This window comes from Toxotes jaculatrix, chromosome 14, assembly GCF_017976425.1.
Source record: "Toxotes jaculatrix isolate fToxJac2 chromosome 14, fToxJac2.pri, whole genome shotgun sequence".
Lineage (NCBI taxonomy): Eukaryota > Metazoa > Chordata > Actinopteri > Toxotidae > Toxotes > Toxotes jaculatrix.
The window spans coordinates 18718673-18745697 of NC_054407.1; the positions used below are offsets into that span (position 1 = coordinate 18718673).

Here is a 27025-nt window from a genome sequence, read left to right on the forward strand (position 1 = left end):
TTATTCTCACATATCTCCTCATAAGCTTTGCTGAGCTTCTTTATTAAAAATGTAGATTTTCTTTTTGGTTTCATTTCAGAATTTTAATATAACAGTAATATTAGGTTTGTAATTCATATTTCAATGGTCACGTGAAGGCATCAACATTTGCGTTTTTAACAACGGGTCTCATATATAAAAAATACAGTAGTTTCCTATTTTTACAGATAATTTTGTGGCATTTTTGCATTTTTACCTTTTCATTTGATGATAACTGTATAAATGCAGAAAAACATGTATGACATATTAATCACTTGGCCACCAGGATTCTCCAGCAAGAAAATTTGAATGTAATGTGAAGCTACATGGACACTGAAGTCTTTGATAGTGTGACACATTTTTCTACTTTCTATTTTTAAGGTTGGTGACAATGTGGGAGGTTAATGAATGACTTGACAGCCAAAAAATATTTTTTCACCAATGACAAAAAAAAACCAAACAGGCCACTAAAAGTACCATTTAGTATTTGTTTACAACTGTAATTGGACAATTAAAAGTAATAGTTTACTGCTCAATAAAGGAGGGAAATAATTGCTACTATTGTACAGTCCAATTAAAACTGGTTGTTAAAAACCAGTTTTAATTGTACCAGTAGCATGTACTACTGAGAACCAGTAGTACATACTTCTGGTTCTCAGCCTTTTAGGCTTGTGACCCTACGTCTTCTTGGTACCCCTTGTGATCAGCTCATCCAAAGAGTGATTATTCATACACTTTATTTGACATCAGAAGATGCAGTATTATCCAGTAAGTAATAAATAAATGAAAAATTATAAGAAAAAAAAAAAAAACAATTTTGCGCACCAGAAATGTTTTTTTTTTGCCACTTTACTATTCTTTTAACCATGTTGTGACCCTATCAAGCAGCCATTTGGGTTCCACACCCCCAAGTTGGGAACAACTGATTTAAACAAGTCATTTCACGAGACCACCACAGAGGTCCACAGAACAGGCACCAAAACCTGCACCTTTGTTTAAATAAGTTTATTGCATTGACTTTGCATGAGACAGACAAATGTCCCCCAGTGAGAGAACATTCCTAAGTACCATAATGCACAACAAACAGCGGTATGTAGGTCTGCAGGATGAATCAGGATTATCTCTCTCAGTCTGTTTACTGCTGCATGGAGCTGCAGTAAGCTGCATCCTGGTTGGTGGTGAGGAGTTTGTCCACACTGACTCCGATGGAGGACAGGGTGCTGTGCAGTTCCTCAATGGTCTCCTCAGGCAAGGTGGGCTCCCTGCTCATGATCCAGGCAAACTCCACATGGAGCACGCCCAGATCAGTGCAGCTGTAGACCAGAGAGTAGTTGTCATAGTCGGTGGACAGAACCCAGTAAGGAGCAGGAGGAGAGTCTGGTGGTGTAAAGGGAGCACAGTCAAGTACACAATTATCTCTGAAAATTGCAAGTTTTCAAACCCAACCCAATATCCTACATCTGCACAGACGTCTTTAAAGACAACCTTCTCTGGAATAATCTGTCACTTGTCCCAGAGAAGGTTTGTAATAACTTAGGGATCCTCACTCTCAAAGAAGGAGACAAGCAGCTTGGCAGGCTCAGAGGGGTTCTTGGCCATGGCAGAGCCACTGATGGAGTCAATGGTCCCATCAGCACTAAAAGAGACGAACATTAAAATGTCAAAAGGTATTTCCGTTACGCTGACATAAACAGTAGAAACAACTTAATGTCTTAGTTACAGCTCCAAAAGGCATAGCAGAGTCTTTATAAAGTCTTCCTATACTACTACTTCTTCCACCACTTCCAGCAATCCATTAAAGATGTAGACACAGAACTCACAGCAGCTCCCTGTTGAGAACACCAACCACTCCAGGGCTTTTCAGGCTGTAGGTGGCAGTGCTGCACTCACCCTTCTGGAAGGTATGTGGCAGTCTCTGGATTTCATACCATGTACCAAGATACTGCACAGGGAATACAACAGCATTACATCAAGCTTGACAAGTTCATTACTAAGGAGGAGAGACGTATCTTTAGATATCAAGAGCCAAATTTTTATCCAGTGCCAAAATTTCACCCTGAGAGGCCCATTTTGTTCAATTATGGAATTTAAAGACAAGAAAAGGCAGAAAAATTCAGGCTTGCATATAGTGAAGTGTAAATTGGTTTGGTATTCACCCTGGCAGCATCAAAGTTCTCCTGAACAGCAGGCTTGGGGCATCTTCCTGGCATGATGACCTGAGCATTGGCTGCCAGGACGGACAGCAGAGTGAGGGAAATCACCTGGATGGCATTCATTTTTTCTCCACAGCCTGTAGAGAGCAAAACAAAAAAACAAAAACAGGCAGTTCAGTTATTCAGTTTTTAGAATAAAAAATACAAAGCATTTTTGTAAAGTATTCACAAGAACAGACACCAGTAGACAGTATGAGAGAATCATAGCTGCAACTTGCTTACCTGTATTACCGGGTAGCAGTGATTGTCTGGGTTTTGATGGGTTTTTATAGCTGAGGGACCTTCATCTTCTGCAGCCCCTCCTTAATATTTACATGTGAGGCGACACTGAGAAAGTTGTGGAGTGTGTGTGGAAACTGGCACCTGTTCACATAAGTATTTTGTGTTTAAACTGGCCTCTGGCAGAAAAAGAGATGATTGACAGATTAGTGTAAAAGTCACATTAGCGTAGTACACAGACCTTGACTTCTGTTAATAATAGCTTCCTAGAATTTAAGCAAATAATTAGTTAGTTAGGTAATGTATAGTGATGTTGCGTAACATCATGAAGAACTGGTCTGCAGTAGGTTATTAAAGTCTCGATTAAAGTTGGCCGGTCCATCACTTTAGTTCAGATCGAAATAACTATCAGTTGGATTGGCATCAAAATTTTGTGCAGACATTAATGTCCTAATCCTAATGACTTTGGTCATTACGATTAGTATCATTGAAACTGGCATTCGTGGTTCTGAGTGAAATTTCTCAACACTTTGACAGTACAAAGTACATTGACAGTAGCCATACAGAACCACTAACATGACTGTAGACTCTTTCTCTTGTTACCAACAAAGAAACATTTGGCAAAAATAACTTAAACCTACTGATGTTTTCATGATCACCTGTCTTCAATTAGAAGCACAATAATGTATTTTTAGCATTTACTGGTTATGATAAAATGCATAAAAACATCATATTTGCACAGAATTTGTCCTCGTACAAAATGGTCACTGTGTCAGTAGGTATTTTCTGAATGTACTATAAAAAGGATCCAAGGCTTTTCCCGTTATTTCAGGGATTCTTGATCCTACGGAATCCTACGGTAATCAAGACCTAAACAAGATCTCAATCAGGCGCAAAAGACGTAATGCTTCCACCTTAGAGGGATTACAGCTTAAGTACAGTTGTCATTTGGTGGGAAAGAATACAGGAAATGGAGGCAATCCGGACACCAGGCGGTTACTGTAATTAGAAGATGTATGGTGTCCACGTCCACACTGACCCAGTGAATTTATAGCTGAGCCTGTTTCTCTCGAGGTTAAACCTGCTCTGATCCTTTCGCCTCACTGTGACTCTGTAATGCTGGGTGCAAACAAGATGGACAGAAAATCCCTTATAAAAAGCTTACACCTAGGAGATTCCTAAATTAGCGGTTTACATGTCCTAATGCTCTGTTCACTTAATTCTTAAGTCCTTTATTAGTGTTTCTTTCTCTTTTCAGTAAAATTATCAGCCTCACTTGTCGCCTGGACAGCTGCAGAAACATACAATGTTCTTCTCCTGTCTACGTCTAATTACTACTAATTACATTTGCTGTTATTCTGTATTCTGTCTGAAATATCGGCATGGTGGCATGGATGCTAATTTTAGATAGTGAACCTGGTAAGTATACCTGTTAAATATCAGCATGTTGACCTTGTGAGCACGTTAGCATTTAACCAACAGCTGTCCCCACGGCTCAGAATGGCACCTCTCTACACACAACTCACGCATGCTAAAGGGATGAGGCTATTGTGGATACTTGATCAACACACCTGGATCACAGAAGAGCAAAGAAACACCACCCTGTCCAACACATTTCTGGATCTGCACATCTTTTGTAATATGCTGAGAGTAGAGTCTAAATGCCCCGTGTCAAAGGCACATTGATGGTGCAATGTGTAATGTAATGTGCTATAATGGTGTAGTTAGTGATTTCCTGGCACACATCAAGCCCCTTAGTACCAAATGAGTCTCATTTGAGTGTCACAGTGCACCAGTGAGCATTGCTGATGACCAGGTGCACATCCTCTTGTCAGAGGGATAGCTTCAGCAGGATAATGAGCCACAAAGTATCTGAAAACTGTCCCTGCGGCAGCCTGGACCATCTCCAGGGGAAAACCCAGCACGGCTCCTTTTTGTATGAGGGGTAGTAGACTTGTAGCTGAATAATTGATGGAAAAATAATAGATAAAAAGTCGACTATCAGCATGACATAGGACAAGTCAGGCGAACCCAAAAATGCAATATTGAGAACAAACTAGAAAATGTGTCAAATTCTATCATTCAAAAAGAATGAAGAACGGTGCTATTTCAAGAGACGCTCCTGTGGTTCATATTACAGGGTAGGAACACACAACTTATGTGTAAGCTACAAGGCTAAAAAAAAGCTTGAGTAAATGATGAAATATTTTTGGAAGTCGGGAAGTCAATATATTGTTGCATAATATTCCCAAAGATAGCTATATTGGAGACCAGTGGCTAAAGTGTTTCTTTTCTGAAGGTCTGTGCGGCTCTTTTCTGTGCTGACTGACCATCACCATTTGTATTTACTGGTGAGTTTTACCAAGCCAGAGTTATAGGTTCCAGTACATTACCTATGGTTGGTCTGGTCATGTGTCACTCAGAAAACAGCCAGCCAATCTGAAGCAAGGCTCAGAGTCCAACACAAAATGCCTTGTTCTCTATGAAGAACAGGAGAGAAAGGAGGTGTGAAACTATATTGAGACAGTTTTTGGTAATTAAAACCAAATATCTTCTTATGTATATCAAAACTTCAAAGAAAAGACTAGAAAAGTGTAAAACATGGGGCCTTTAACACTTTGATGTGATGGCACCAGAGAAAGGGATTTTCATGAAAATCAATGAAATAGCTTTCCAGACATTTAACTCAAAACCAAAACAGTCATTCTGCTTTTATTTTAGAGGTTTAGATGAAAAGTCAGACTATCACCAAAGTCATTAGTATTCATCTTCTATGAAACAGTGGATGTCTGCACAAAATGTCATGGTAATCCACCTAAAAGCTGTTGAATCTTTTTCAGTCTGGACTGACCAACCAGATCAATGCCACCTCTCCACAATCTTTAATCAGCCATCGTTGCCAAGTGATAATATAATAATCATTATCATAAAGTTTATTTATAAAGAGCTCATCAAAACCAGAGATACTGTACCAACAGCGAAGTCCAGTTGCCGTTGATTCCACTCTTCATGGATAACCATGACCCAGATGACTGAGAATCTTCACCGACATGGACCATTTGCATTTTTTCCTGGGAATCTGGAAGATTTAGAAACCTGATGTGAGCTTCCAAATTGCACATGATTGATATTTCATAGACTGATACTAGTATTTTTAGGTGAAATATATTTAATTCTAACTCAGGGGGCCAAAAACGAAGTAAAATAAGAAATAAACTTCCACCTGATTCAACATGAATTTTATTCCCTAGCAGTATGAAGAACAGTCTTCATGAAGGGAGGAATTATTGCAGGACTGTCATATTAAACTGCATTAGTTTTATCTGGGTTCACCTAATAAACTGCCATCTGAGAGTATATGTACATGTATAAGGTAAACAACACAGCAGTGTCCTGATCATAGACTGTGTATAAAATCACCACCCAGTCCACCAGTTGTGTACACCTAGCTGCCACCAGGCATAATTCAAAGAAGAAGTGCAGGTCCATGCTGTAAGCGGCTGGTGAGCACAAACTGTCAGATTAAGAGGTCTGAGAGGATGATCCTGCCAACATTTAGCCGGATTTCTACCAAATTACCACCAAGCATGTTTGGGTCAACCATTTGGCACCCTGAGGAGCACAATACTTCTGACACCCAAACTAGACGTGAAGAAAAACAAAAACAAGACTGATCTCTACGGTTTATAAAGTCTACAAGCCGCATCACGTAGCTTCTCTGCATGTGGTCGTGGGGCAGTTGACGAGGGGTTGGTCATTTTGCCACTGGAAAAGGAAGCCGAGCATTTAGGTGTCTTAACTATGGCCTAAAGTGCTAACAAGGGATTAGTGAGGTAAATGTTGAAAGAGGTTTAGCACTCCATGCTTAGGACCAGTGCTGCTTCAGTAATTACACATCAGTTGCAAGGTGCGGCAAGCAGTTGGATGGGAGATCACAGTGATGTCAGGACAGGGAGGGCTTACCACAGGAGATAAGGCCAGCTAATGGAGATGAAATGAATTGGTATTTAAAAGGTCTTTTTTAGTTAAGGCAGCTAGCTGGCAGACTGCACCGTGACCAGTTGGCTGGTTAGTGGGAGGCCATTAAGTTGTCAGTGAAAGAGGGACAGTAGAGAGGCAAGTTCTGTGAGCTCTCCAAAGGCTTTTCATTTAAATTTCTGACTTATTTCTTTATTGGAATTGGGACAAAACCAGTTCCAAGATCTGCTTACTGGCGTGAACTTAAAGGTAAGTCAATTAAAACTTACTCTTTCACTACTTCCCACTCTCCTCTTCAATATTTCTTACGTTTCTTTTTGTGACTAATTTGGTTTTGGTTTGAATTTACATTTTTTAAGTAACATTTACTCTGCAGTTATTCTTGTAAAAGCACAAAATCGACATATTCTATTTTGTAGAGTATACAATATAATATTAATATGTGATCAGAAATTACAGGAACAAACCTAACATTCATGCACATAGATAAAATTTTACATCACGCAATGCAAATTTTTTTCACATTGTCATGCAAATGTAGGCAGTAAACAGTGTAAAACGCTACTGATCCCCCAGTAAGTAATTAATCTAAAGGCCAATGCGATTAGAGGAACAACCTTGAAATCTGTATAATTAACCTAATAATTAGCCCAGATTCTGTAAATAACACTTGAAAATAATGAAAAAAATGCTAAAATATATGGTGAATCGGCCTCTTGTTTTTAATCAGCTGCATTGACATGTGCCTACATTCTATATTTCTATATATTCATTTTTATTTAATTTTATCCTTTCAACCACCATCTTTTTTCATGTGATCTTATGAAACCAAAAGTAATTAAAACCAATAAGAAAAACCTGCCACTCACCACTTACTGTACAAGTCTCATAACATCTCACCTGCTTTGTGCAACTGAATATGCATGGTTTTAGAGTGTGTGTGTGTGTGTGTGTGTTGTGTGTGAAGGGATTAGGGAGGACTAGACAATACTTCTGTCTTGTCTGATATGACCTCCTCAGGGCTCCATCTAAGTCGTCAGCAATTTTTCCCTTTAATTCATTCTTGTAATGAGATTAACCAGGCAACAGCAAATCCAAGGAGTCCAATCCCCGGATTTGGCAGCTGCGGTGTGGCCTCTGCTTGTTAAGGAAATATGACAAAAGTTTGTCAAGCTCACCTTTGACAAACAGTTTCACTCACAAAATGCTGATGCCACTTAAAGTTTACCTGTGAGGTTCTGTCACCAACAAAGAAGATGGAGCAAGGTCAGGTTTGAACATGTGTTACAGCAGTATACTTCAAGTCTCAGGTTACAACTTCACTTAAGAGACTTAAAACCCAATCAACGTGTTAGCTATGATCGATCAGGCCTTGTAAAGGATTCCTCCAAATGGCTCAAGTTCACACAAGCTTAGCACCCGTTTGTGCACTGCATGTATTACTATTACATTCGAGTCACAGAGCTATTTTCCTCAAAAAAAATAATTACTCTGCAATCTTTGAAAAACCCATAATTTTGTTTCTTAATGATTACTGTTATACTGTAGGGATTTCCAGAGTCCTCAGAGAGTCTTTTAACTGTTCAGAAGAAAAAAATGTGCTGTCTGCTGCACAGTAAATAGGATGTTTACCCTGTTTCCTAAGTTGCAATACAAACAAAGATGGTAGCAGGAGATGACATATGATTTGCATTTTAAATGTGAACCACAATTAAAAATGTTTACATCTGTTACATTATCAGCAAATCTCACACTTTAAAGTATATTGTTTTGAGCTAATCTCTTATGGTTCATACTTTTATTATGTTCTTATGTATATGATGGTTTTATTTTGAGTATGTTGTGTTAAATATTGTCCCATTTGTCCTCTTGCACTGTAGGTTTATCACAGTGGTGGAAAGTAACAAAGTACATTTACTCAAGTATATTTTTAAGGTAAAGTTACTGCATTGTAAGCCTGTTACTAGTTAAAGATTAAGATGTTACATGTAAACATATGATCAGTTCTCTACATTACAGTACATATATATGTTAAAATGTAGTGTCACTTTGACAAAATTAAAATTATGCTTGTACATCAACAAATCAGTAATAATATTTCAATAGTATATAAGACAACTGCTCTAAATGGTGCTATTTTGCATAATGAGCACTTTTACTTGTTACATCTATTTTGCTGAAAGTACTTTCACGTAAGCAAAATGTTCAATGTTCAACTTTATGATTTAGTATTTTCATACTGTGGTACCTCAACTTACACTTAGGTAAAAGATCTTAATACTTCTTCCGAATTGAAGAAGCAATGTAATGTAAGAAGAAGTAATGTAAGTTTTCTTGCAGAGTTAACTCTCACAAAATGCTGCATGGAAATTTTAAGAGCAAGGACATCATTTTGGGCTACCTGGATAGAAAAAAAAATTCACAACAACTCACAAGAAACAGTTTTAAAGTATTTGTTATTCTGAAACAGACAGAATAGTTTTTCCATCCAGATGGTTAGAAGAATCTTTGAGGATTCAGCATACACCTTCAGAGGTGCCTTTCAAAAATCACTAAGTATTTATTTTTTGGGAAACTGGAGGTTTATGTAATGGTAAAACATGAAAAGCACAAAGTGGGACTAACGCAGGCCCCTAATTTTCCGAGGCAATAGCCTGTCACAGTTTGTGGTACTATTTCATCTGAACACAGGTTTATTTGATGCGTCAGGGATCAAATTTCTATTCCTTAGTTTACATTTTGATTGTTTTATTTTCAAGATGTAATCAAATGTGTGAGCTGCTCAACCGCACAAACTTCAAGACTAAACAAGCCTAATTATCTTGAAATATGTGCAGTTGTCTACAGTATCTCAGTATCATCAATTCCCAGTGGCGAGTATGTAAAGGCGATAATACATTACATGAGGCCCTGAGGCTCAGAGCTTAGTTCCCACTTGGGAATTACAGACATAAACGTAGAATATATTTCTCCTCATTTGCTGATGCTAGCTGTTGTGACATTGGCAGAGGAGGAGGAGGAGGCAGGGTGCATGTGTTCGCACCACATAGCTCCACATAAACCGATTGCATCCCCAGATTTATCCCCAAGGTGTTTTTAGGACATCCTGGGAGCTAATGGAGGCTAATAGGCTTAGCACTTAGGGTGTATTGTCCGGGATGCTTACAGGCAAGGTTTGCTGAGGGTAAAACTCTAAACGTGCGGATTACCTCCAACACATCCCTTTAAAGTGCTGTATAGCCAGGACTTAGCTAATAGGATCCTGGGGGTAGCAGGGGCCTGGGAAGGTGGGGATGGGGGGGTGGACAGCCAGCAGGGCGGGCTGCAGGCAGGTCAGCAGATGTAGCTAGCAGACTGTTGCAGGACTAACAAGGGGATTACAGCCCTCAGATTAGATGGACTTCAGAGGGAACTTGAGGGACTGTGGATAATGCACAAGTCCGCAGGGCAAATCTTATGGCATCATTTGTCTGGGGGAGGGGACAGCAGAAATAATATGGCTAAATCCACGTGCACAGTTTACACATGTCCCATATACAGGTGAACAATTTAGTAAAATGCAATGATAATCAGCGTAACCTGACATCATCTACAGAGGTGGTTGGTTGGTGAAGTTTTGTGTGACAGATTCATTTTTATCTATCCAGAAACATATTGCACACTGGCCTGCTGGATTAGCAGAACTGGATTATTGTGCTGTCGTTTACAGTATCATATTTTGTAATGGGATTTCTGCAGTGTAGAAGGCTAATTGGAGGTGTCTAAGTCGATTGTGCTTGTGTGCACAAGCTGCTGCCTCAGCCAAGAACAATGTGGCCATTTGGGGTGAGTGTGTATGTGTGTATCCTTTTATTACTATACTTAAGAGAACCAACTGCACCAAGGATGGTAAAATAAGAAAAGAAATCCTCCAGTAAGGGATTGTTTTTGCTGGTCTTCACACCTTTAAGCGGTAAGGTAAGGATTTGGATTTAGGGATTAAACTTAAATTTAGAATTAGGTTTACGTTACAGTGAGTGTTAACGTTGGTTTAAGATTAATACTTAATGCTAGGGCTGAGGTAAGACGTGAGAGGAAGGGTCAAAGGTTAGGGAATGAACTTGGCCAGTGTTTGCGTGTGTGAGTGATTCCCATACTCATTCTACAGTTTTAGAAAGTCCCTGTTTTGTTCATTTATTTATTCATGTAGCATTTATTTGTATAGGGACAAGTCTATAGTATGAACCAATGCAAAATATAACACCATTAATATAGCTAGCTAAGCTAGTTTGCAAAGCTCATCCATAGATGGGCCTTTAAAATCCATAAAGCTCCACAATACCTAGATACACACAAAACACAACAACAAAACAATGATACCATACTATAAACTGACCAGCACAAGATCATTCATGACTACATGACTGATCCCTCTTTAAAATTGTTTTCAATTAGAGCCTAAAATGATGCCAGTCATGATCCAGTTTGACTTCAGTGGGTGAAAAGCTCCTCATGTTGATTCTCTGAATAGAAAATAGGTCTAAATGAGGATGTGCAAAAGGGCATCTTCCCTTTTCCCAATGGACAGCCCGTAGGTGACTGAGGCAGAAAACATTATTTATATTACAATTATGTATGAGTTTAAGGTTAGAAAATTTAATGAAATGATCAAATCTTAACAGAATATTTTCCTTAAGTATTTTGAACTGAACTATTTTGAATTGGTCCGATAACCTGGCACATGACATTTTCTGCAACAACAAGAAGAAATTTGCTTTGCTGCTGAAATAAACTTTGCTTAGCAGAATGAAAAAATGTATGATATCACTCATGTTTACATTTGTACATTAAATGACAATAGTGGACGATAAGAATTACCAGATCTGGCAACATTTCAGTCAACATTGTCATTCATGACCAGCAGTTATCTTAAATGAAGTGGATAACTGCTGCACTCTAGTGGTAGTGACAGAAAATTACCAAAAAAATACAGCACTGACCCAGATGGTGAAGCATTTAACTGTTCAGTAAATTACTTTAATTTAATGTACTTATAAAATATGCAACTCTTAATTCATATCCTATTACACACAATGTTATAGGACTCCTTTGTCAGATTGGTTCTCACATGTTCTAATTTATAGGAATGCAACTGACTGACCTTGAGTTGACCTTCTTCTTTTTTTTTTTTTTTACTTGAACTTCAGCAGTATTCACGAGGAGGTCAAACATTGTGTGTCATGACCCCACGGGAGCAGCTGAGGAAGATGACAGCGCTGGGAGAGCAGGGGGCTTTGGATGAGAAGCACTGGTACCGTCTGGTCAACGGGATGTCAGCTGGAGGTGAGAAAGGAAAACAGAGGAGACTAAACAACATCTTGGCAAAAAATGTGACAAAAGTCCAAGAAAACTTGAAAAACAAAATTAAGTAGTACAGCTACAAATAGATTCAGAAGATATTTTAATTTACAAATTTTCTTGACTCCATCTCAACTGGCAGAATTTGGTGCAAACTTGCGGCTCCAAACAGGTTAACCAACTTTGTGACCTTATCTGCTAAGTATTCATTTTAGTGGATTGTTAGCGGCAGTATCCAGCTTTCACAGTCAGAGCATGTGATGATGATTTGTGGCTAAATCTGTGGTGCTTTCTCTTTTCTTGCAGAGCTGAGGCAGCGGCAGGAGTTGATAATGAGGAACCAGATGGCCATGGCTCCACAGATCCTCGCCCAGGGGCAGCAGAGGTTGCAAGGGGTCCCAGCACAGTTTGAACCTCACTTCATGGAGAGGTCTGCACCTGAACTCGCTCTTAAATCTCAAATAGTAGTTCTATGGAAAGGGGCACCTCTGAGAGCTGAGAGTTCCAGGTGTATGAGGGAATAAGAAATGGCTACTTGGCAAGCCTGAATTACCAAAAAGCCCTCTGCTTTGGGTCTGCACAATTTAATTAATCACACATTTGTTAGAAATTTGAAACTACATTGGGCCCAACTATTTGAATTGAAGAAGATGGGCCATTTCCAAAATTACTTCAAACACTTAATCAGTGATTAAAATTGTTTTCAAATAATTTTCTGTCAATCATCATTTAATAATTAGTGGGTTTCTGGGTGCTTGCCAAATAATGAAACTAACATGTTCAGTGGGGGAGCCAAACAACAAATTTCCCCCAACCCTCTTAAGAAGTTAATCCAGCCATACTACATGAGAAAAAAATCTGATGCACTTTTCTATCTTTTCTGTAAAAAAACAAAAAGTATACTTTAGTCAATAACAGCAGTTATTAATCAAGCAAACAGCAGCTTATCTCTCTATATATGTTTAGTCCTTTAATATCGTGTTAAATGACAGATTTTCTCTCATCAGGGAGTTGGTTCCCCCAACAGAGATGGTAGCTTCTGAGGCCAGACAGATCCATATGGGTCCTCACCTAGGTCCACCTCTGCCCCCACATGCCAATGTCCTACCTGGGAGAGCTTTCCCCGGAGCAGGTGAGTATGGATGGGCAATCACACATTTGTGTGGTTTACAGGAATGTGAACAAGTATTAACAGCCAGTCTCCCTTTCTTTCTCTCAGCCGGCTATGGCTTCTTGCCCTCAGAGCCGATGGAAACAGTTGCCCGGCGACAGGAGCTCATTCACAAGCAAAATATAGCCAGGTAATGTGTGCAGAATATCATCATCATCTCACAAAACATTCCACCTACACAGCAGTCTGCACCACATTTTGCTGGATAAAACAGACATTTTGTGCATTCGCAGACTTCATTCAGTGCCTTCTGACAAAGTGTGATAATGTGTTTCCATCATTACTGCTGCATAAATATGTCTAAAATGTGCTCTCATTCAGAATGGAGATGAACGCCATCCTGCATCAGAAGGAGCTGGAAAATGCACACCAGAAGGGACTGATGGGAATCGACAATCCCATGCCTTACCCTTCCAACCCCATGGCCTTTAGAGGTCGTCAGCGCATGCCAGACGGCCACGACGTCTTCATTCACCGTCCCACCCTGGACGAACTTCACTCTAACAGCATTCTCATGTCAGCCAGCCCTTACCCACCAATCAGCACGCTGCACAGAGAGAGGGGACGCAGGGCTGGCAGGAGACCGACCGCTCACAAGAGCGCAGAAAGCAACGTGGCTAACCTGAAGGGCCAAACTGAAGATAAAAGTGTAGAGCAGAGCCCAGGAGCCACATCAGGGGAGGAGAAAGAGGTGGAGGCAAAGGGGGACATGGGAGAGGAGTGTGCTGCCAGCAAAACACATCATCAAGCAAAAATAGACTCTGAGCTTGCCACAGTAAGCAGGAAGAACTACAAAGAGGGAGAGACAGCTTTGCGTAAAGCCTGTGTGAACAGTCAAGACAGTTGTTCTGAAGTGGCCAACAGCGGTGCAAATGACAAGGATATATCCAGCCAATGTTCAGCTTTCCAGGAGAAATTCATGTATCCCACAGCAGGTGGAGCTCTCACTGGGATGCCTTACATGTTCCCTGTTCCTGGAAATGGTTTTCTTCCACCTGGTGAGTTTGGGAAATAAATATAAATGCCTAAAATTGTGAAATGATTCTTTTAGCAATGATTTAACTTGTATGTACTCTTTTTTTTTTCCAGGTCCACCGAATCTCTTTCTTAATGGTGCTGAGGTATCTGAGGACATCAGCAAGTGGACAGTGAATGATGTTTACAACTTTATCAACAGTATACCCACATGTTCTGAATACGCTCAGGTTGGTACTTCTCTTTAATTAACTAGTCCATACTCTTTCTGTTGTGTCTTTGTTGTGCTAATGCATGGTGATTGCACTCTGCAGACATTCAAGGACCACATGATTGATGGGGAGACACTGCCCCTTCTCTCAGAGGAGCATCTACTAGACACACTGGGGCTCAAGCTGGGACCGGCTCTTAAGATTCGTTCACAGGTAAAGAAACACAAACTCTGACTGAACCCTGGAAATTCACAATCAAGTCATAAAAGAAAGGCCCTGATAACTGAAATATGGGCATGTGTGGCAGCTTTTTTCATAAAGCGTGTCATGACCACTCTTTATTGAGATGTTTACGTATGTGAGCCTGTAATCGAATCAGAGCCACAATGGCTCTGTTTTGTTGAAGTGCCCCCATAAGCGTGTACAATACCAGCTGAAGAAACTCAATGGAGTTCAGCCATCATTCATTTTTATAATTTACACCTGTGCTCTGCAATGCATAATTCCTTTAGAGACTGACATATAGACATGCAGCAATAAGAAATTAATTTAGCACTGTGGATCTAATATATGTCACCTCTCTTTATTCCTTCACAGGTGTCCAAGCGCCTGGGCAGCATGTTGTACATGATGAACCTGCCGCTGCCCACCACCACCCTGCACGCCACTCCTGAGAAGCCCGGGGACCGCTCCTCAGAGATCGGCTCCCCTGTTAACTGCAACAGTGAGGAGATGATGGCGAGTCCAAGAGACCCTGATGTCCTCAAAGCCACAGAGCACCTTCACGAAACAGAAAATAATTCCCCTCCATCTGCCAGTAGTGAGACAGCCTGATCAGAACTGATATGTGGACAGATATGAACCGAACCAGGCCCAGTCTGTACCTACAGCAAGGCTCTGCCTGATGAACTGCTGCTGTCACAGCGGTGGTTTTGTTTACATGATGATTAACTGGATTGAAGATGCTTTTTTACTATTTGCTACCAGGGCTTTTGATACACAGGTCCATACTAGGCCCAGGTGTATGCTAAATCTTTATATTTTACATACACATCTACATATATTTCTAACAACAACAGTGTTTGATTTTGAGTTATGAGACGCTAAGAAGTTCCTAACTTTCTTTTCTTTTCTTTATCTTCATTACAGGCCTTAGTCTCTAAATGTCTGATTGTAGCTTCAAACTTCTGTCTTTTTTTCAGCTGCTACATGTCATTTCTCCAGTAGGCTGGCATTAAGACCATAGAAATCATATGGGAATGGTTTTGTAATCAAACAATGAAATATCAAAGGATTTTGGATTTGGATGTTTGATACCTTTTGTGTTTGTTGGATTGTGAATAAAGTGTTTTTCTACATGGATTTGCAGTAGTGTCCACCAGGCAGACTTAAGGAATATGATTTTGTTTAGTAATGAAAAGTCACTGGTAAAAAAGTCTTTAAGCCAGGAAGCAAACTTCAGGGATAACTCAGAGTGTCCGCATGGAGGGGGGAGAAAAATATAAAAACATAAAGTTGGAGGGAGTTCAGGACTCTTACATACCTCAAAACAGTCACTGGTAGATCCACAGAAGTGCCAGGAACAGGGAAGCAACCAGGTACAAACACAGAGATGTCCACAGGTATGGAGCTCAGGCAAAATCAACATTAATAAACTGAGCCAAGAACAGACACAACCCTGGGCAGAACAACAGGAGCAGATTGGCAGAAACACAGACTAGGGCTAACAAAGGGCTGGGGGAGCATCAAGGCTTATATACACAGAGGTAATAGACAACAGGTGAAAAACATAAGGGCGGGGCAGACAATCAATAAAGGTGGGAAATGAGACAAAGACAGATAACAATGACCAGGGCTCCAACAAAACAACAAATACCGATCAAAACATTCAAGAACCAAAGCAAGAGAAACATGTTTTCAATATAAACCAGGAATTACTGAACAAACCTGGAACTGGTATCTATTAAACAGGATTTCACACTAAACAGGAAATACAGAACATACTCAAGAAACAGTCCTAAAACAGGCCGTTAAGATTTAACAACAATGCAAAAAGAACTCCAAAACTCACCCAGAGGCTGATCATGATGATAGGTCCAAATACAGTCCATTAAATTTCAAGGATTAAATGGAACACACAAAGAATAAACACAGGAACACAGAAAAGACTAATACAAAAAACAATAACATTATCCGTTTAACGTTTAACCTATGCTTTCAACTTATGAACGAAATTACCTTTTTCCTCCAACTAATCGGGTAGTCTCGCGAGACTAGACAGTCAATGCGCGTGCGCCGCCTCACGCACGTCGGAGGAGCTGAGTTGGAGGATCATGGCGGAACGCAGGAGACACAAGAAACGGATCCAGGTAACATCACTCAATTCATAAAAATTACTGTCCATGCCAAGTGAAGGGCAACAAATAAAAACCAGGCGCAGATCTACGACCTGTTGCGGGACGATCGATAACGGCAGCATCCCCGTGGGACGCCGTTAACAGGCGGCAGAGGAAGCCAAATGATGGCTAAATGTAGCTAGCATTAGCTGGCTAGCGAAAACAAATAGTATTTCTGTTTGGAAGAGACATTTCCGAGCTAGTTACTGCCTTCAGTACTAGTGGCTTTCACAGGCTGATTTACCCAGTATAACAACGTTATTATACGATAATGAACTGCCGAGAGACAACAGTTTTCATTGTGACTGAACTGGCTATAAAGGTTTCCTGGCTAAGCTGCGTCAGCTTTAACCAGACGTGTTTACATAACGTGGGGCGAATGTGTGCGAATTTTAATTATGTAAATATATAGAATGAGATATAATGAGCCAACACAATGCATCACAATGTAACTTAACTTGCACGGAGCAGCAAGGAAGTGTAACGACCACATGACTGATTTCAGTTAAGGCAACAGTTTATAGAGTGGTTACAAGTTCATTCAACTTGAACATCACTCGTATACATGTAGAGTAAAAACAATACACATTTTCTGATCTGTTTGTACCATCATAGCCAGACACTGGTGGTCAAAAGTTCACAGTAAGTCACCTGGAAAGTACAGTTGAAGAAGACATGATCAGACGACGCTGATTACCTTCTCATTCAGCATTCAGTCATGGGAAACTTAAACGACCCTTTAAAAAATATTAAAAGTGAATGCACATATTGTTGTGCAGTGGTGTTAAAGCCCACTCACAGATCAGTAAAACCTTTCTTTAATTTATGAAAGGAAAAAAAAAATCATTCAGACAGTATCGGTAGATGAGATTTTACTTAAAAAGTAAAAGACTGTTTATAACACAGTTTTAGATTTTGTGAAACCTTTGTTCTATTTGTGAAAACACAAAAAGGGGCAGTTTCACTGCTTTTCCCCCACTAGACCATGTCAGACCAGGTGCAGATCAGAAACCACTACATTAGTCAAATCTGAACTAGATTAACCCAGAGAAGCAAAAGACTGTTTATAACACAGTTTTAGATTTGTGAAACCTTTAGTCTGTTTGTCAGAATTTCACTGCCTTTTCCCGATCCAGACCATATACCAAGCCTAGATCAAAGGCCACTATACTTTTGCCAAAGTATAGTATAGTGACTTGCCAAATCTGGATTTTTAAAAAGAATATAAAATATGGCAGATATGGGGTCAGTCTATATGATCAGTTACTCTAGCTCTGAGCATACATGTCATCAATCATGTGATCCCTTAAAAGTTAGGCTTACGCTCTGCTGTAAGTAGAAGTAAGTCCCTTGATAAACGTGTCTTGGTACACGCTTACTCTCACTTTAGAGGCTTCTTAAGTGTAATTCTCTAGAGCCAGCACAGTTTCTGAATTGTAGCTTCACTTATGCCCAACGGCGCAAGGTTAGTTCTGCAGTAAATCCTGCCTCCATGATGATTATAGTTTTCAGTTTTTTCAGAGAGGCAATTTCATAGCCTGTAGTTTGTGATTCTGTTAAACTGTACTGTGTTATATTATATATAAATTCTGTACTGTAAATAGTGTCTCTAATATTGTGTCATCCCATTTCAGTGATAGTAGACTTCATAGTCTGCTGTCACTGTTCCCTCCGTGTGTTTCAGTTATAGAAAATTGAATATGTTAAATTTTCCTATTGTGGGCAGAGTATCGGGTCGACATTATAATATACCTCTCCTGCTGGTCGAGTTCAGCTGCATTACACACCTACCGTTATCTCATTTATGAGCGTACTGCAACTAAAAGAGGCTTGTTCATTATCAACATCATCACCCTGCATTACACAACAGTTATCTCCTGTTTTGACACAATTCCTCTTTATTTTTCAAATGCTGTTCAATTGTGCTTTACATCAAAACATTCAAGAATTGAAATGGGTTTGAATCCACAGTTATTATGTGGATGTATACTTGGCTGCCAGCTATTTGATACATGTAGATAACAAGTGCTCTAATTCAACAGGAAAACATGCAAAAAAGAAATACCTCCATGAAAGATTATAATGTTCAGATTTTGAAACAGTTTTAAGATGTTTGTACACTAAAATTAAACCAATAAATGGCTGACTAGATTACATTAGTTTTAGGTGTTTCTGATATACCACGCAACCAAGTGTAGGTCTCAGTGTTCAAGTTCAGTTGCATAACAACACATACTGTTATCTCCTTTATGAGTAGACCACAACTAAAGAAGATTCCCAAGATCACCACCAATCTACATTACTCAACAGTTACCTCCCCCTTTTAACATAATTTACTCTTGATTTTTTATATTCCATTTATCATCTTACTTCACAGCATCCAGCGGTCGAAATGGCCTACATCTCTAGCAAAAACTGTAACTTGGAAATAGATTTTAAAAGACCAGAACTCTGGTTTTGGTGTGGAGCGTTAGCAGTCAGTCTTCAGCATACTGTGACCAAGACCTGAGAGCTGCTAGCTTTGTGGGAATACGGTTAGAAGAGACCAGCTAATCCCATGCAATCAAGCCAGGTAGATCATACAGATGGTGACGAGGGCTTTCCGTGTAGGGGTCTCGTGTAACTGAGCTGTGTGACTGATACCTGCTCCTTTAAACAAAGGCTTGTTTGATGGCCTCGTCTTCCATGTGTTGCGGGACGGAGCCAGCTGGACTGGATATAGCAGCTCTGCATCTCATTCTGCTGATGCTCTCGTTCCCCTCAGTGTTGGCATGTGGCTCAGTGCTGCTGGGAGAATAACAGACAGTGCAGATGTTGTTAGAAAGGAGGAGGTGGCCGCTCGAAAATTAGTCTGTCAGAAACAAAAATCGACATATCTAACTGTATGTGTGTACCTGCCCAACCTAGATCACTTACTTTTACAGGTATTCTCACTTAATAAATAAATATGTTTCTTTCTCTTGTTATAAACTTCCAAATGTTACAAAAACTCAAGTTCTCTGTTTTATACACAGCCCCTCTAAAGTTTCAGGTTCAACTTTCAGTTGTTTTTTGAGTATACAGTTTCACAGAGCCCAAGTTGTCACTTCAGATCGATTATCAAAATAACTACTGGCTCTTTTTCTTTCAGTTGACTAATCGATTAATCAACTAATTTCAGAGTTTCAACTCTGTATTCCACTCTAGGTGTAGCTGTAAGATTCAGTTCAGTTCCAGAATGAGAAGGCAGCATCATTTTACCTGATGGGAGGACTAATTACAGCCGTGCTTTTGTTTCTGTATGTGTGTGTTTGTATATCTGTGTGTTAATCGGTGTGTGTTTTTCTGGCCCTGCAGGAGGTGAGCGAGCCCACCAAGGAGGAGAAGGCGGTGGCCAAGTACCTCCGATTCAACTGCCCCACCAAGTCCACAAACATGATGGGCCACCGAGTCGATTACTTCATTGGTTAGTGCTTGTTTGTGAACTGTGAGACAACAGGCAAAGATGGCAACACACAGCCTCAGCAGAGGCTGTTGGCAAACACACAGACTGATGTCTTTACTCAACAGAGTCAGTTGCATTTAACTTTGTCACAGTAAATGACGCTGTGCCGCGTGTTACGTTCATATTTTTTTTGGTCAAAGTCCATACCACGTTGCAAGAGTTGTCAAATTCTTAAACAAATGTTTCCGCTGCAGTTTCCTCCCCTTTCCGTGGTACGTAAGAATCCCATCAGTCAGTTTTGGGAAATACTGTTTGCTCTGGGGTTGTGGGTGGAATAAGGTGTGACTGCTGAGGCCAGTTACTCCGGTCATCATCATCATCATCATCACATGACCTCTGCAGTGCTTACCTTAGCTGAGGGCTGCTCTGTTTCTACAGCTGTCTGCAGCCTGTAACCACTACTCTAGTTTCATTTGTTACCCCTGTTGTCAAATAAAGGGACGAGTAGACATTCTTAAAGCTGCTAGAATCTATGTTTTTATAATAACAATGAAATAAAAGACAATGTGAAAAGGGTCGTATGTTCAGCCACTGTTGAAATGCTACTAACATTTAGAAGATAATCACCACATGATATTTTCAGGCCTAGTATGACCTTTTTTTTTTTCTTTTTTTAAATGTCCATATTTAATGTCTTTACATTTAGCCTCGAAGGCAGTGGATTGTCTGCTGGACTCCAAGTGGGCCAAGGCTAAGAAGGGAGAGGAGGCGCTGTTCACCACCAGGGAGTCTGTGTTGGAGTACTGCAACAGGTTGGCTGTACACACACTGCTATGCTTCTGACATTAATGAATAATAATTTGTTTAAGCCTTTGTTACACTTGCAGTATGGTTTCAGGCATGTACTTTTCAATTAATGGTCATTATCATTATCGATTGATTTACTTACTATTTTCTTGATTTCTCGATTGTTTGGTATAAAATCCAGAAAATAGTAAAAACTGTCCATCACAATTTCCCAAAATGCAAGGTGATACCTTCAGAAGATGAGGAAACCAGCAAATATTCACATGTGAGAAGCTGGAACCCATAATTTTGCTTTGCTTGAAACAGTAACTTAACTAAAACTATCAAACGATTATCAAAAAATGAAATCCCTTTGAACAGCACTGCTCTAAAATAAATACGTTTTTAGCCTGTAATAATCAGATGTTCTGTCCCTTCCTCTGTAGACTTCTAAAGAAACAGTTCTTCCACCGGGCTCTCAAAGTGATGAAGAAAAAACCTGAGAAAGACGCCAAGAAAGAGAAGGAGAAAGAGAAGGCCAAGGGCGACAGCAGCAAAGAGGAGGAGAAAAAAGGGAAGAAGGAGAAAGAGAAGGAGAAAGAGAAGGAGAAAGAGAAGAAGAAAGAGTCTGAGGCTGCTGAAACCAAAAAAGAGAAGAGCGTACGTGATCCAGCCCTCTTACCTTCTGTTAAAAGACAAACCACTGACTTTATCTTTCCTAACGAGATAGTTTTACAACTGCTGGAAACTTTTATGTTCAGGCTTGACAAACAAATCTTAGAAATCAGTTATATGGCAAAATAAGAAATGCGACAAATACAGTTGGTTCAAATTTAGTGGATGATCACAGCATACCAGTTTGCTTGAAAATGTTTTAGCTTTACCATCAAACACCAGTGACGTTTGATGGATCATTTTTACTGCTTCGACAGTGGGATCCATTTGACGCAGGGGTATCGGTGCTGCACGGTGCACAGACTTTCCCCAGACTGATCTCACTTTTGTATGTTTGCTTTATGGCTGGTCACCGTTGCCTTGACACAGCCCATCTGATCGGCCTCCTAACCTGACAGTAAATGGGTGGATGTTGACTTTGCTGTACAGGTTTAAAGTACAGAGGGTGACAGATCTTTTTCTGTGGGTCAGTGAAAAGAGAAATTAACACTGAGTGGGAAATTTAACAGGTTCGATTTCTGTGCCAGATGGCTGTTTGCAGTTTTTGATTGTGTGATCAGCTTCTGGCCCAACATTTGAAATGCTGCTTTTAAAACAGACTTTCTTCTAACTGCTACACTTACTGTAAAACTCTACAGCAAGCATTAGCTATATCAATGTTAATCATGTGAATACAGAAAAGGTTAAAGACGACAAAGTTATTTATGTCTTCTTAACTTTGCTTCCTTCCAAACCCTGACCCTCGCTGGGCTGCCTTGGGTTGCCATTTGGGAACATCTCTGTTTGTCCTGTACACACTGAAATACCAAGCCAGTGTTTTCAGTTTTTCACACTTGATGCCTTCAAACCTTTAAACACATTAATCTGTTACCCAAACTAGACTTCCTGGATCATATTTCACTGTCTCACCATCACCTGAAACATTGGACTAGAATTCATATTTATAACGTGCTCATTTGAATTAACAGGATGACAGTCCTGGAACACCCAAGAAGAAGAAAGAAGTGAAGAAGAAGTTTAAACTGGAGCCTCATGAGGATCAGCTGTTCCTGGATGGAAATGAGGTGAGTGCACAGAGGATAAAGAAATGTAGAGGAAGACCATGAATTATCAAAACCTCTGTGTCAATGAAAACACAAAACGCATCTCTTTACTTCAGGTTTACGTGTGGATTTACGATCCTGTCCATTTCAAGACATTTGCCATGGGACTGATCCTGGGTGAGTCACTGGGTGGAAATCCTAAACGTTCCTCTGAATTTGTGTTTCTGACTGCAGCTGGTTTTACTCACACCCCTCTGTCTGTGTGTGTTCTGTGTTTCAGTAATTGCAGTGATCGCGGCGACGCTGTTCCCACTGTGGCCAGCAGAAATGCGTGTAGGAGTTTACTATCTAAGTGTAGCAGCAGGCTGCTTCGTGGCCAGTATATTACTTCTAGCTGTTGGTAAGTACATATGTACAAAGTAAAATCGTTGTATACTGGGCCCCTTAAAATTCTCTAAGACTACTGCAAGACCTCTACTGCCATTTGCCTAAACCAATCGACAGTTTTATTTTTTTTTCTAGTTTTCAGTTTTCTGCATAGCAACTATTCTAATCCTTATTTTACGAGGTGAGCAAATGTGAGTAAGATTCAGCAAACAATAGGTTTATTTACTCACTGTCTAGAGCAGTGGTTCCCAGGTTTTTTTTTCTTGCAACCCCTAATTTTACTTATTTATCCTTTTATATATCATTGTATAATTTAATGGAATAATTTCTAAAGACATAAAGAACTTAAATCATGCTGAAATTGTAGCTAAAAGATTTTTTTTCTGTTCTCTTACTATCTTGTAATGCCTCAGATTTATCTTGTAGCATGCTGTGGGGCCCCCGGCCCCCCGATTGGGAACCACTAGCAATAATAATAATTACAACTAAAACTGGGCAGTAAAATTAGACATTTAAAATAAAATAAAAGTGAATAGAAATACAAGTCATTTGGTTGGCACAGTCAGTATTTAGCTTTGAAGTGACTCACACAGTGAACAGACGTCAGCAGGAAAAAACTATGAAAGATCCACATTTACACAACCATCCATTCCATTAGCTGCACTACAGCTTGTAAGTATCCTAATACTAATCAATCACAGACACAGAGGTTTTGATTTACAGTTGAATTCCACTGAAGGTAAAGAGAGACATCTGACTGACAAATTTAAATTGCTGTAGTTTAAAATTGAATCTCACCGATCGTTCCCTCTCTCCTCAGCCCGCTGCATCCTCTTCCTGATCATCTGGCTGGTGACCGGTGGGCGCCATCACTTCTGGTTCCTCCCCAACCTGACGGCAGACGTCGGTTTCATCGACTCGTTCAGGCCGCTCTACACTCACGAGTACAAAGGACCACGAGCCAACAACAAGAAGGGCTCAGACAAGGCCGACGAGAAGGACAGCGCCGCCTCCACCAAGGCTCAGAAATCGGACAGCGACGAGAAGTCAGACAGCGAAAAGAAGGACGGCTATGATGAAGAGGAAGAGGAAGAGGAGGAGAGCAAAGAGGCGGGGCAAGATGAAAGTAAAGAAGCAGAGGAGGAAGGAACCGGGGCGGACCGCCACTCAGACACAGACAGCGACCGGCGTGAGGACGAAGGCTCACAGCACAGCAATGGAAACGACTTTGAGATGATAACCAGAGAAGAGCTGGAGCAGCACACGGAGGAGGACGAGGAGGAGGAGGAAGACGAGGAGACACAAGAAAGGAAAGAAGAGGGTGGGAGTGAGACTAAACCCTAGACTTCTGAAACATAAACTTCTTACAGTCCCATCACTCTTTACTTTTCTCTCTCTGTCCTTCCCTTCCTCCTTCCTGTGATCCAGGACCTGATAGTCCGGTCTCTCTGAGGCCACGGAGAGCCTCCATCTCTTCTTGTTGAGATCTTCCACTTAAGAATACCGATAGACCAGAACCAGGATAGACGCAACACTGAAAAGTTAACGGCTATGACAATGTGAAAAAAAAAGAAGCCTTATGGTGGATCTGATTCCTCCCACCCAAATGTTATTTATGTTAATATGAAAACTGCCACCGGACATGTTTGCCTGAGGAAGTTGTCAACAGAAACCCATCAGACCAACAACAGCTATTTTTTTTTTCCTCTTCTTTCTTGGTTTCTCATGTCATGAAGTTGCTTTTTACTTTGTGTCATTTCAACTCAGAGTGTTTTATTTATGTCCTATCTTTGGTTTCATTTGGATGTTTTGTAAGCAAGGTCAAATCCAGATCGAAGCGCTGTCACGTGAAACTGACCAGTAACAGAAGACATGCTAGTTTATCTGCCCGTTTTTTTTTTTGTTTTGCTTTCATTGTCGTCTTTCAGCTCCATGTCGTCGGCACAATCACGGTAGCTCTGGAGATAGCCAGACAGCCCCTTTTCTTTTGTTTTTTTTTTTGGTGATCATAGTATTGCAGGAGCACGCTTTACATCCTGTTGAACGCCAGCGAGTCTGATAGCTTTCTCAGGCAGCACTTAAAGCAAACTGACCAGTGTGTCTGCTTTGAATCTAAGCCGGATGGACCAAATCCTGTAGTTTACTACAAAGAAAAGAAAATTGACCATATTGTGGCTGGATAGAGTATTTGGAGAGCAGAGTAGTGGGGCTCTTTGAGGTACTTGCCAGTATCATTAAGAAACTTTATTTTTGTTTTTTTTTTGTTTTAAATAAATGGCTGATAATAATAGTGCAATCCTCTCAGTCTGAAATACTTCTAGTTTATGGTTAATAACGTGGGACTCATCTTTAAGAGTAAATGTGAGCAACTGGGACACAGCTGGCGCACTTAATTTTCTTTTTTAAAAAAAGATTGCAGCATTTGTTGTACAACTAAAGCTAGAATAATATACAACGTTGACTGATTTATTTGCAAACAGAAACTAGTGCCAAACACAACTCATCATGATGTTATGCATGCTGATTTAATATGTGAGTGGGAGAGCAAGTGGTACACTTTGCTAAATTGGTGCGTTTTGTAACTGCGGTGTCAAACTCCTCAAACCTTTCACACCTTTGACAAAATAAAGAGGACAAAAAAAAGCACAGCCCAAGGTTGTTAGTGTGTAGCTAAACAAAGATTTTTGGTCTCAATGAAACCATTTAAAGACGTTCGCACTAGACTCATATCCAAACTAATCCTGTCTAGTCTTGCACAAGCCATCATGCGTGATAATAGTGGGCGTTCTTCGTGAATCCAGCTCCACCGACTGGTACGAGCTCAACAGTTTCGTTCCCAGTCAGAGTCCAGTGCCAGGCGGCCGTGGTCCAAACTGTTCCTTCACATTATCTTCTGGCTAGAAAATGTCTTAGATGCTCCTTTTAGTCATAGTGAGGATTATATTTAAGTATAAAAAAAATAGAAATGTATCATTTATATATGGATTCTATTGAGATATCAAATATATACATACTATACTTAGTCTAAGAAACTATAAATCAGCTTTTTTCCCTCCTTTTATTTTGTATCGGGAATAATAATTATACCTCTTAAGTGTTTATAATGCTCATTTTTTGTTTTTGTATGATCATCATGAGTGTACTCGTTATTTAAAGGTAACATCTGGAATTAGAAAACCATGGGAATTTATTAGATATCGGCGTCTCTGTTTATTTTGTTTTTTTTTTACACTTGCCACAGTAACATTGAATGTGCGATCTGGCTGGTTTGTTGTGCGCTGCCACATCTGTATTTCTCTCACTAACAATGGTCAGTCATTAACCCGAGGTTATAAAACCAGAGGCTTGTGTAACACAGAGAGCGACCTGCCATTTCCCACATGATCTGACGTGGCAAAAACAATATTTTAATATATTCCAGACACTTTCTGTACAGTTGTCCTTTTGTTCTGCCTGAAAATGAACTCACCTCGACTGTATTTAGTAGTTTGTTCTCCTGTCTCCTGTAATCCCACTGAGGTTTGTAGCTCTTTCACTTTCCAACTCGCACACCATGTTGTTGCTCGTTTGTTTTCTATTATCTTTACTATCGTCTTTTTTTTTTCCCCTTCTCCAAATGGGCAAAGTGCATCTCTGTGTCCTCTGAGTTGCCAGTCGCTCAACATTGGCAAAACCATTTCACAAAAGAGAGAAAATAAATAATTCTCCCAATTGCTCTTGACTGTTGCACAGTATCGGTCTGTTGTATATTGTAGTATTATTACTCTCTATGCTGCTGCTTCTCATCGCACATTTTTGGGGGAAATAAAAGTGAAATTGTAAAACATCAATGTTTTATCTCTGGTCAAAAAAATGTGTCTTTTGATCACCTAATTGTCCACATCTGGATCAATGCCATTCTGAAGACTGTCTCATGCAATATTGGATTATAATTTAATAAAAACTGGATGTCTGGAAATATATCTGTATCTTATCATTGCAATAAAAATATAGAAAGCACATGAGTATTGTGATATTTTCTCTACGATAAAAACACCACAACCAGTTTCCCCCTCAGTGCAACACTGTACCTTTCCTGTCCTGCCGTCTGTCCCAGTCAGTCAACTCGTCTGTAGTTAGAAACCAGGATGTCCACAGGTCCTGAAAGAATCTTAACGTTTGTGACTGAAGATTCAGATTTTAAAGTTTCAT

General features: G+C 40.0%; 3 protein-coding genes across 3 annotated transcripts; 2 read left to right on the forward strand and 1 right to left on the reverse strand.

Annotated features, from left to right (window-relative positions):
* Positions 1-789: 789 nt before the first annotated feature.
* On the reverse strand, positions 790-13772 carry LOC121193542 (apolipoprotein D-like). The gene is made up of 6 exons (XM_041055895.1): positions 13346-13772; positions 2454-11744; positions 2175-2308; positions 1839-1960; positions 1566-1654; positions 790-1395 (listed from the first exon to the last, which is right to left on the reverse strand). The coding sequence occupies exons 3-6, from the start codon at positions 2292-2294 to the stop codon at positions 1154-1156; spliced, it is 573 nt and encodes a 190-aa protein (XP_040911829.1). The 5' UTR covers positions 2295-2308; positions 2454-11744; positions 13346-13772; the 3' UTR covers positions 790-1153.
* On the forward strand, positions 11648-14957 carry samd7 (sterile alpha motif domain containing 7). The gene is made up of 8 exons (XM_041055896.1): positions 11648-11750; positions 12072-12195; positions 12773-12897; positions 12985-13066; positions 13258-13934; positions 14026-14141; positions 14226-14336; positions 14721-14957. Exons 1-8 carry the CDS (start codon positions 11648-11650, stop codon positions 14955-14957), a joined length of 1575 nt encoding a protein of 524 aa, XP_040911830.1.
* Positions 14958-16396: 1439 nt separating this feature from the next.
* sec62 (SEC62 homolog, preprotein translocation factor) lies at positions 16397-26295 on the forward strand. The gene is made up of 8 exons (XM_041055892.1): positions 16397-16492; positions 19856-19964; positions 20650-20755; positions 21176-21389; positions 22373-22468; positions 22564-22624; positions 22728-22847; positions 23655-26295. Exons 1-8 carry the CDS (start codon positions 16457-16459, stop codon positions 24176-24178), a joined length of 1266 nt encoding a protein of 421 aa, XP_040911826.1. The 5' UTR covers positions 16397-16456; the 3' UTR covers positions 24179-26295.
* Positions 26296-27025: the final 730 nt, after the last annotated feature.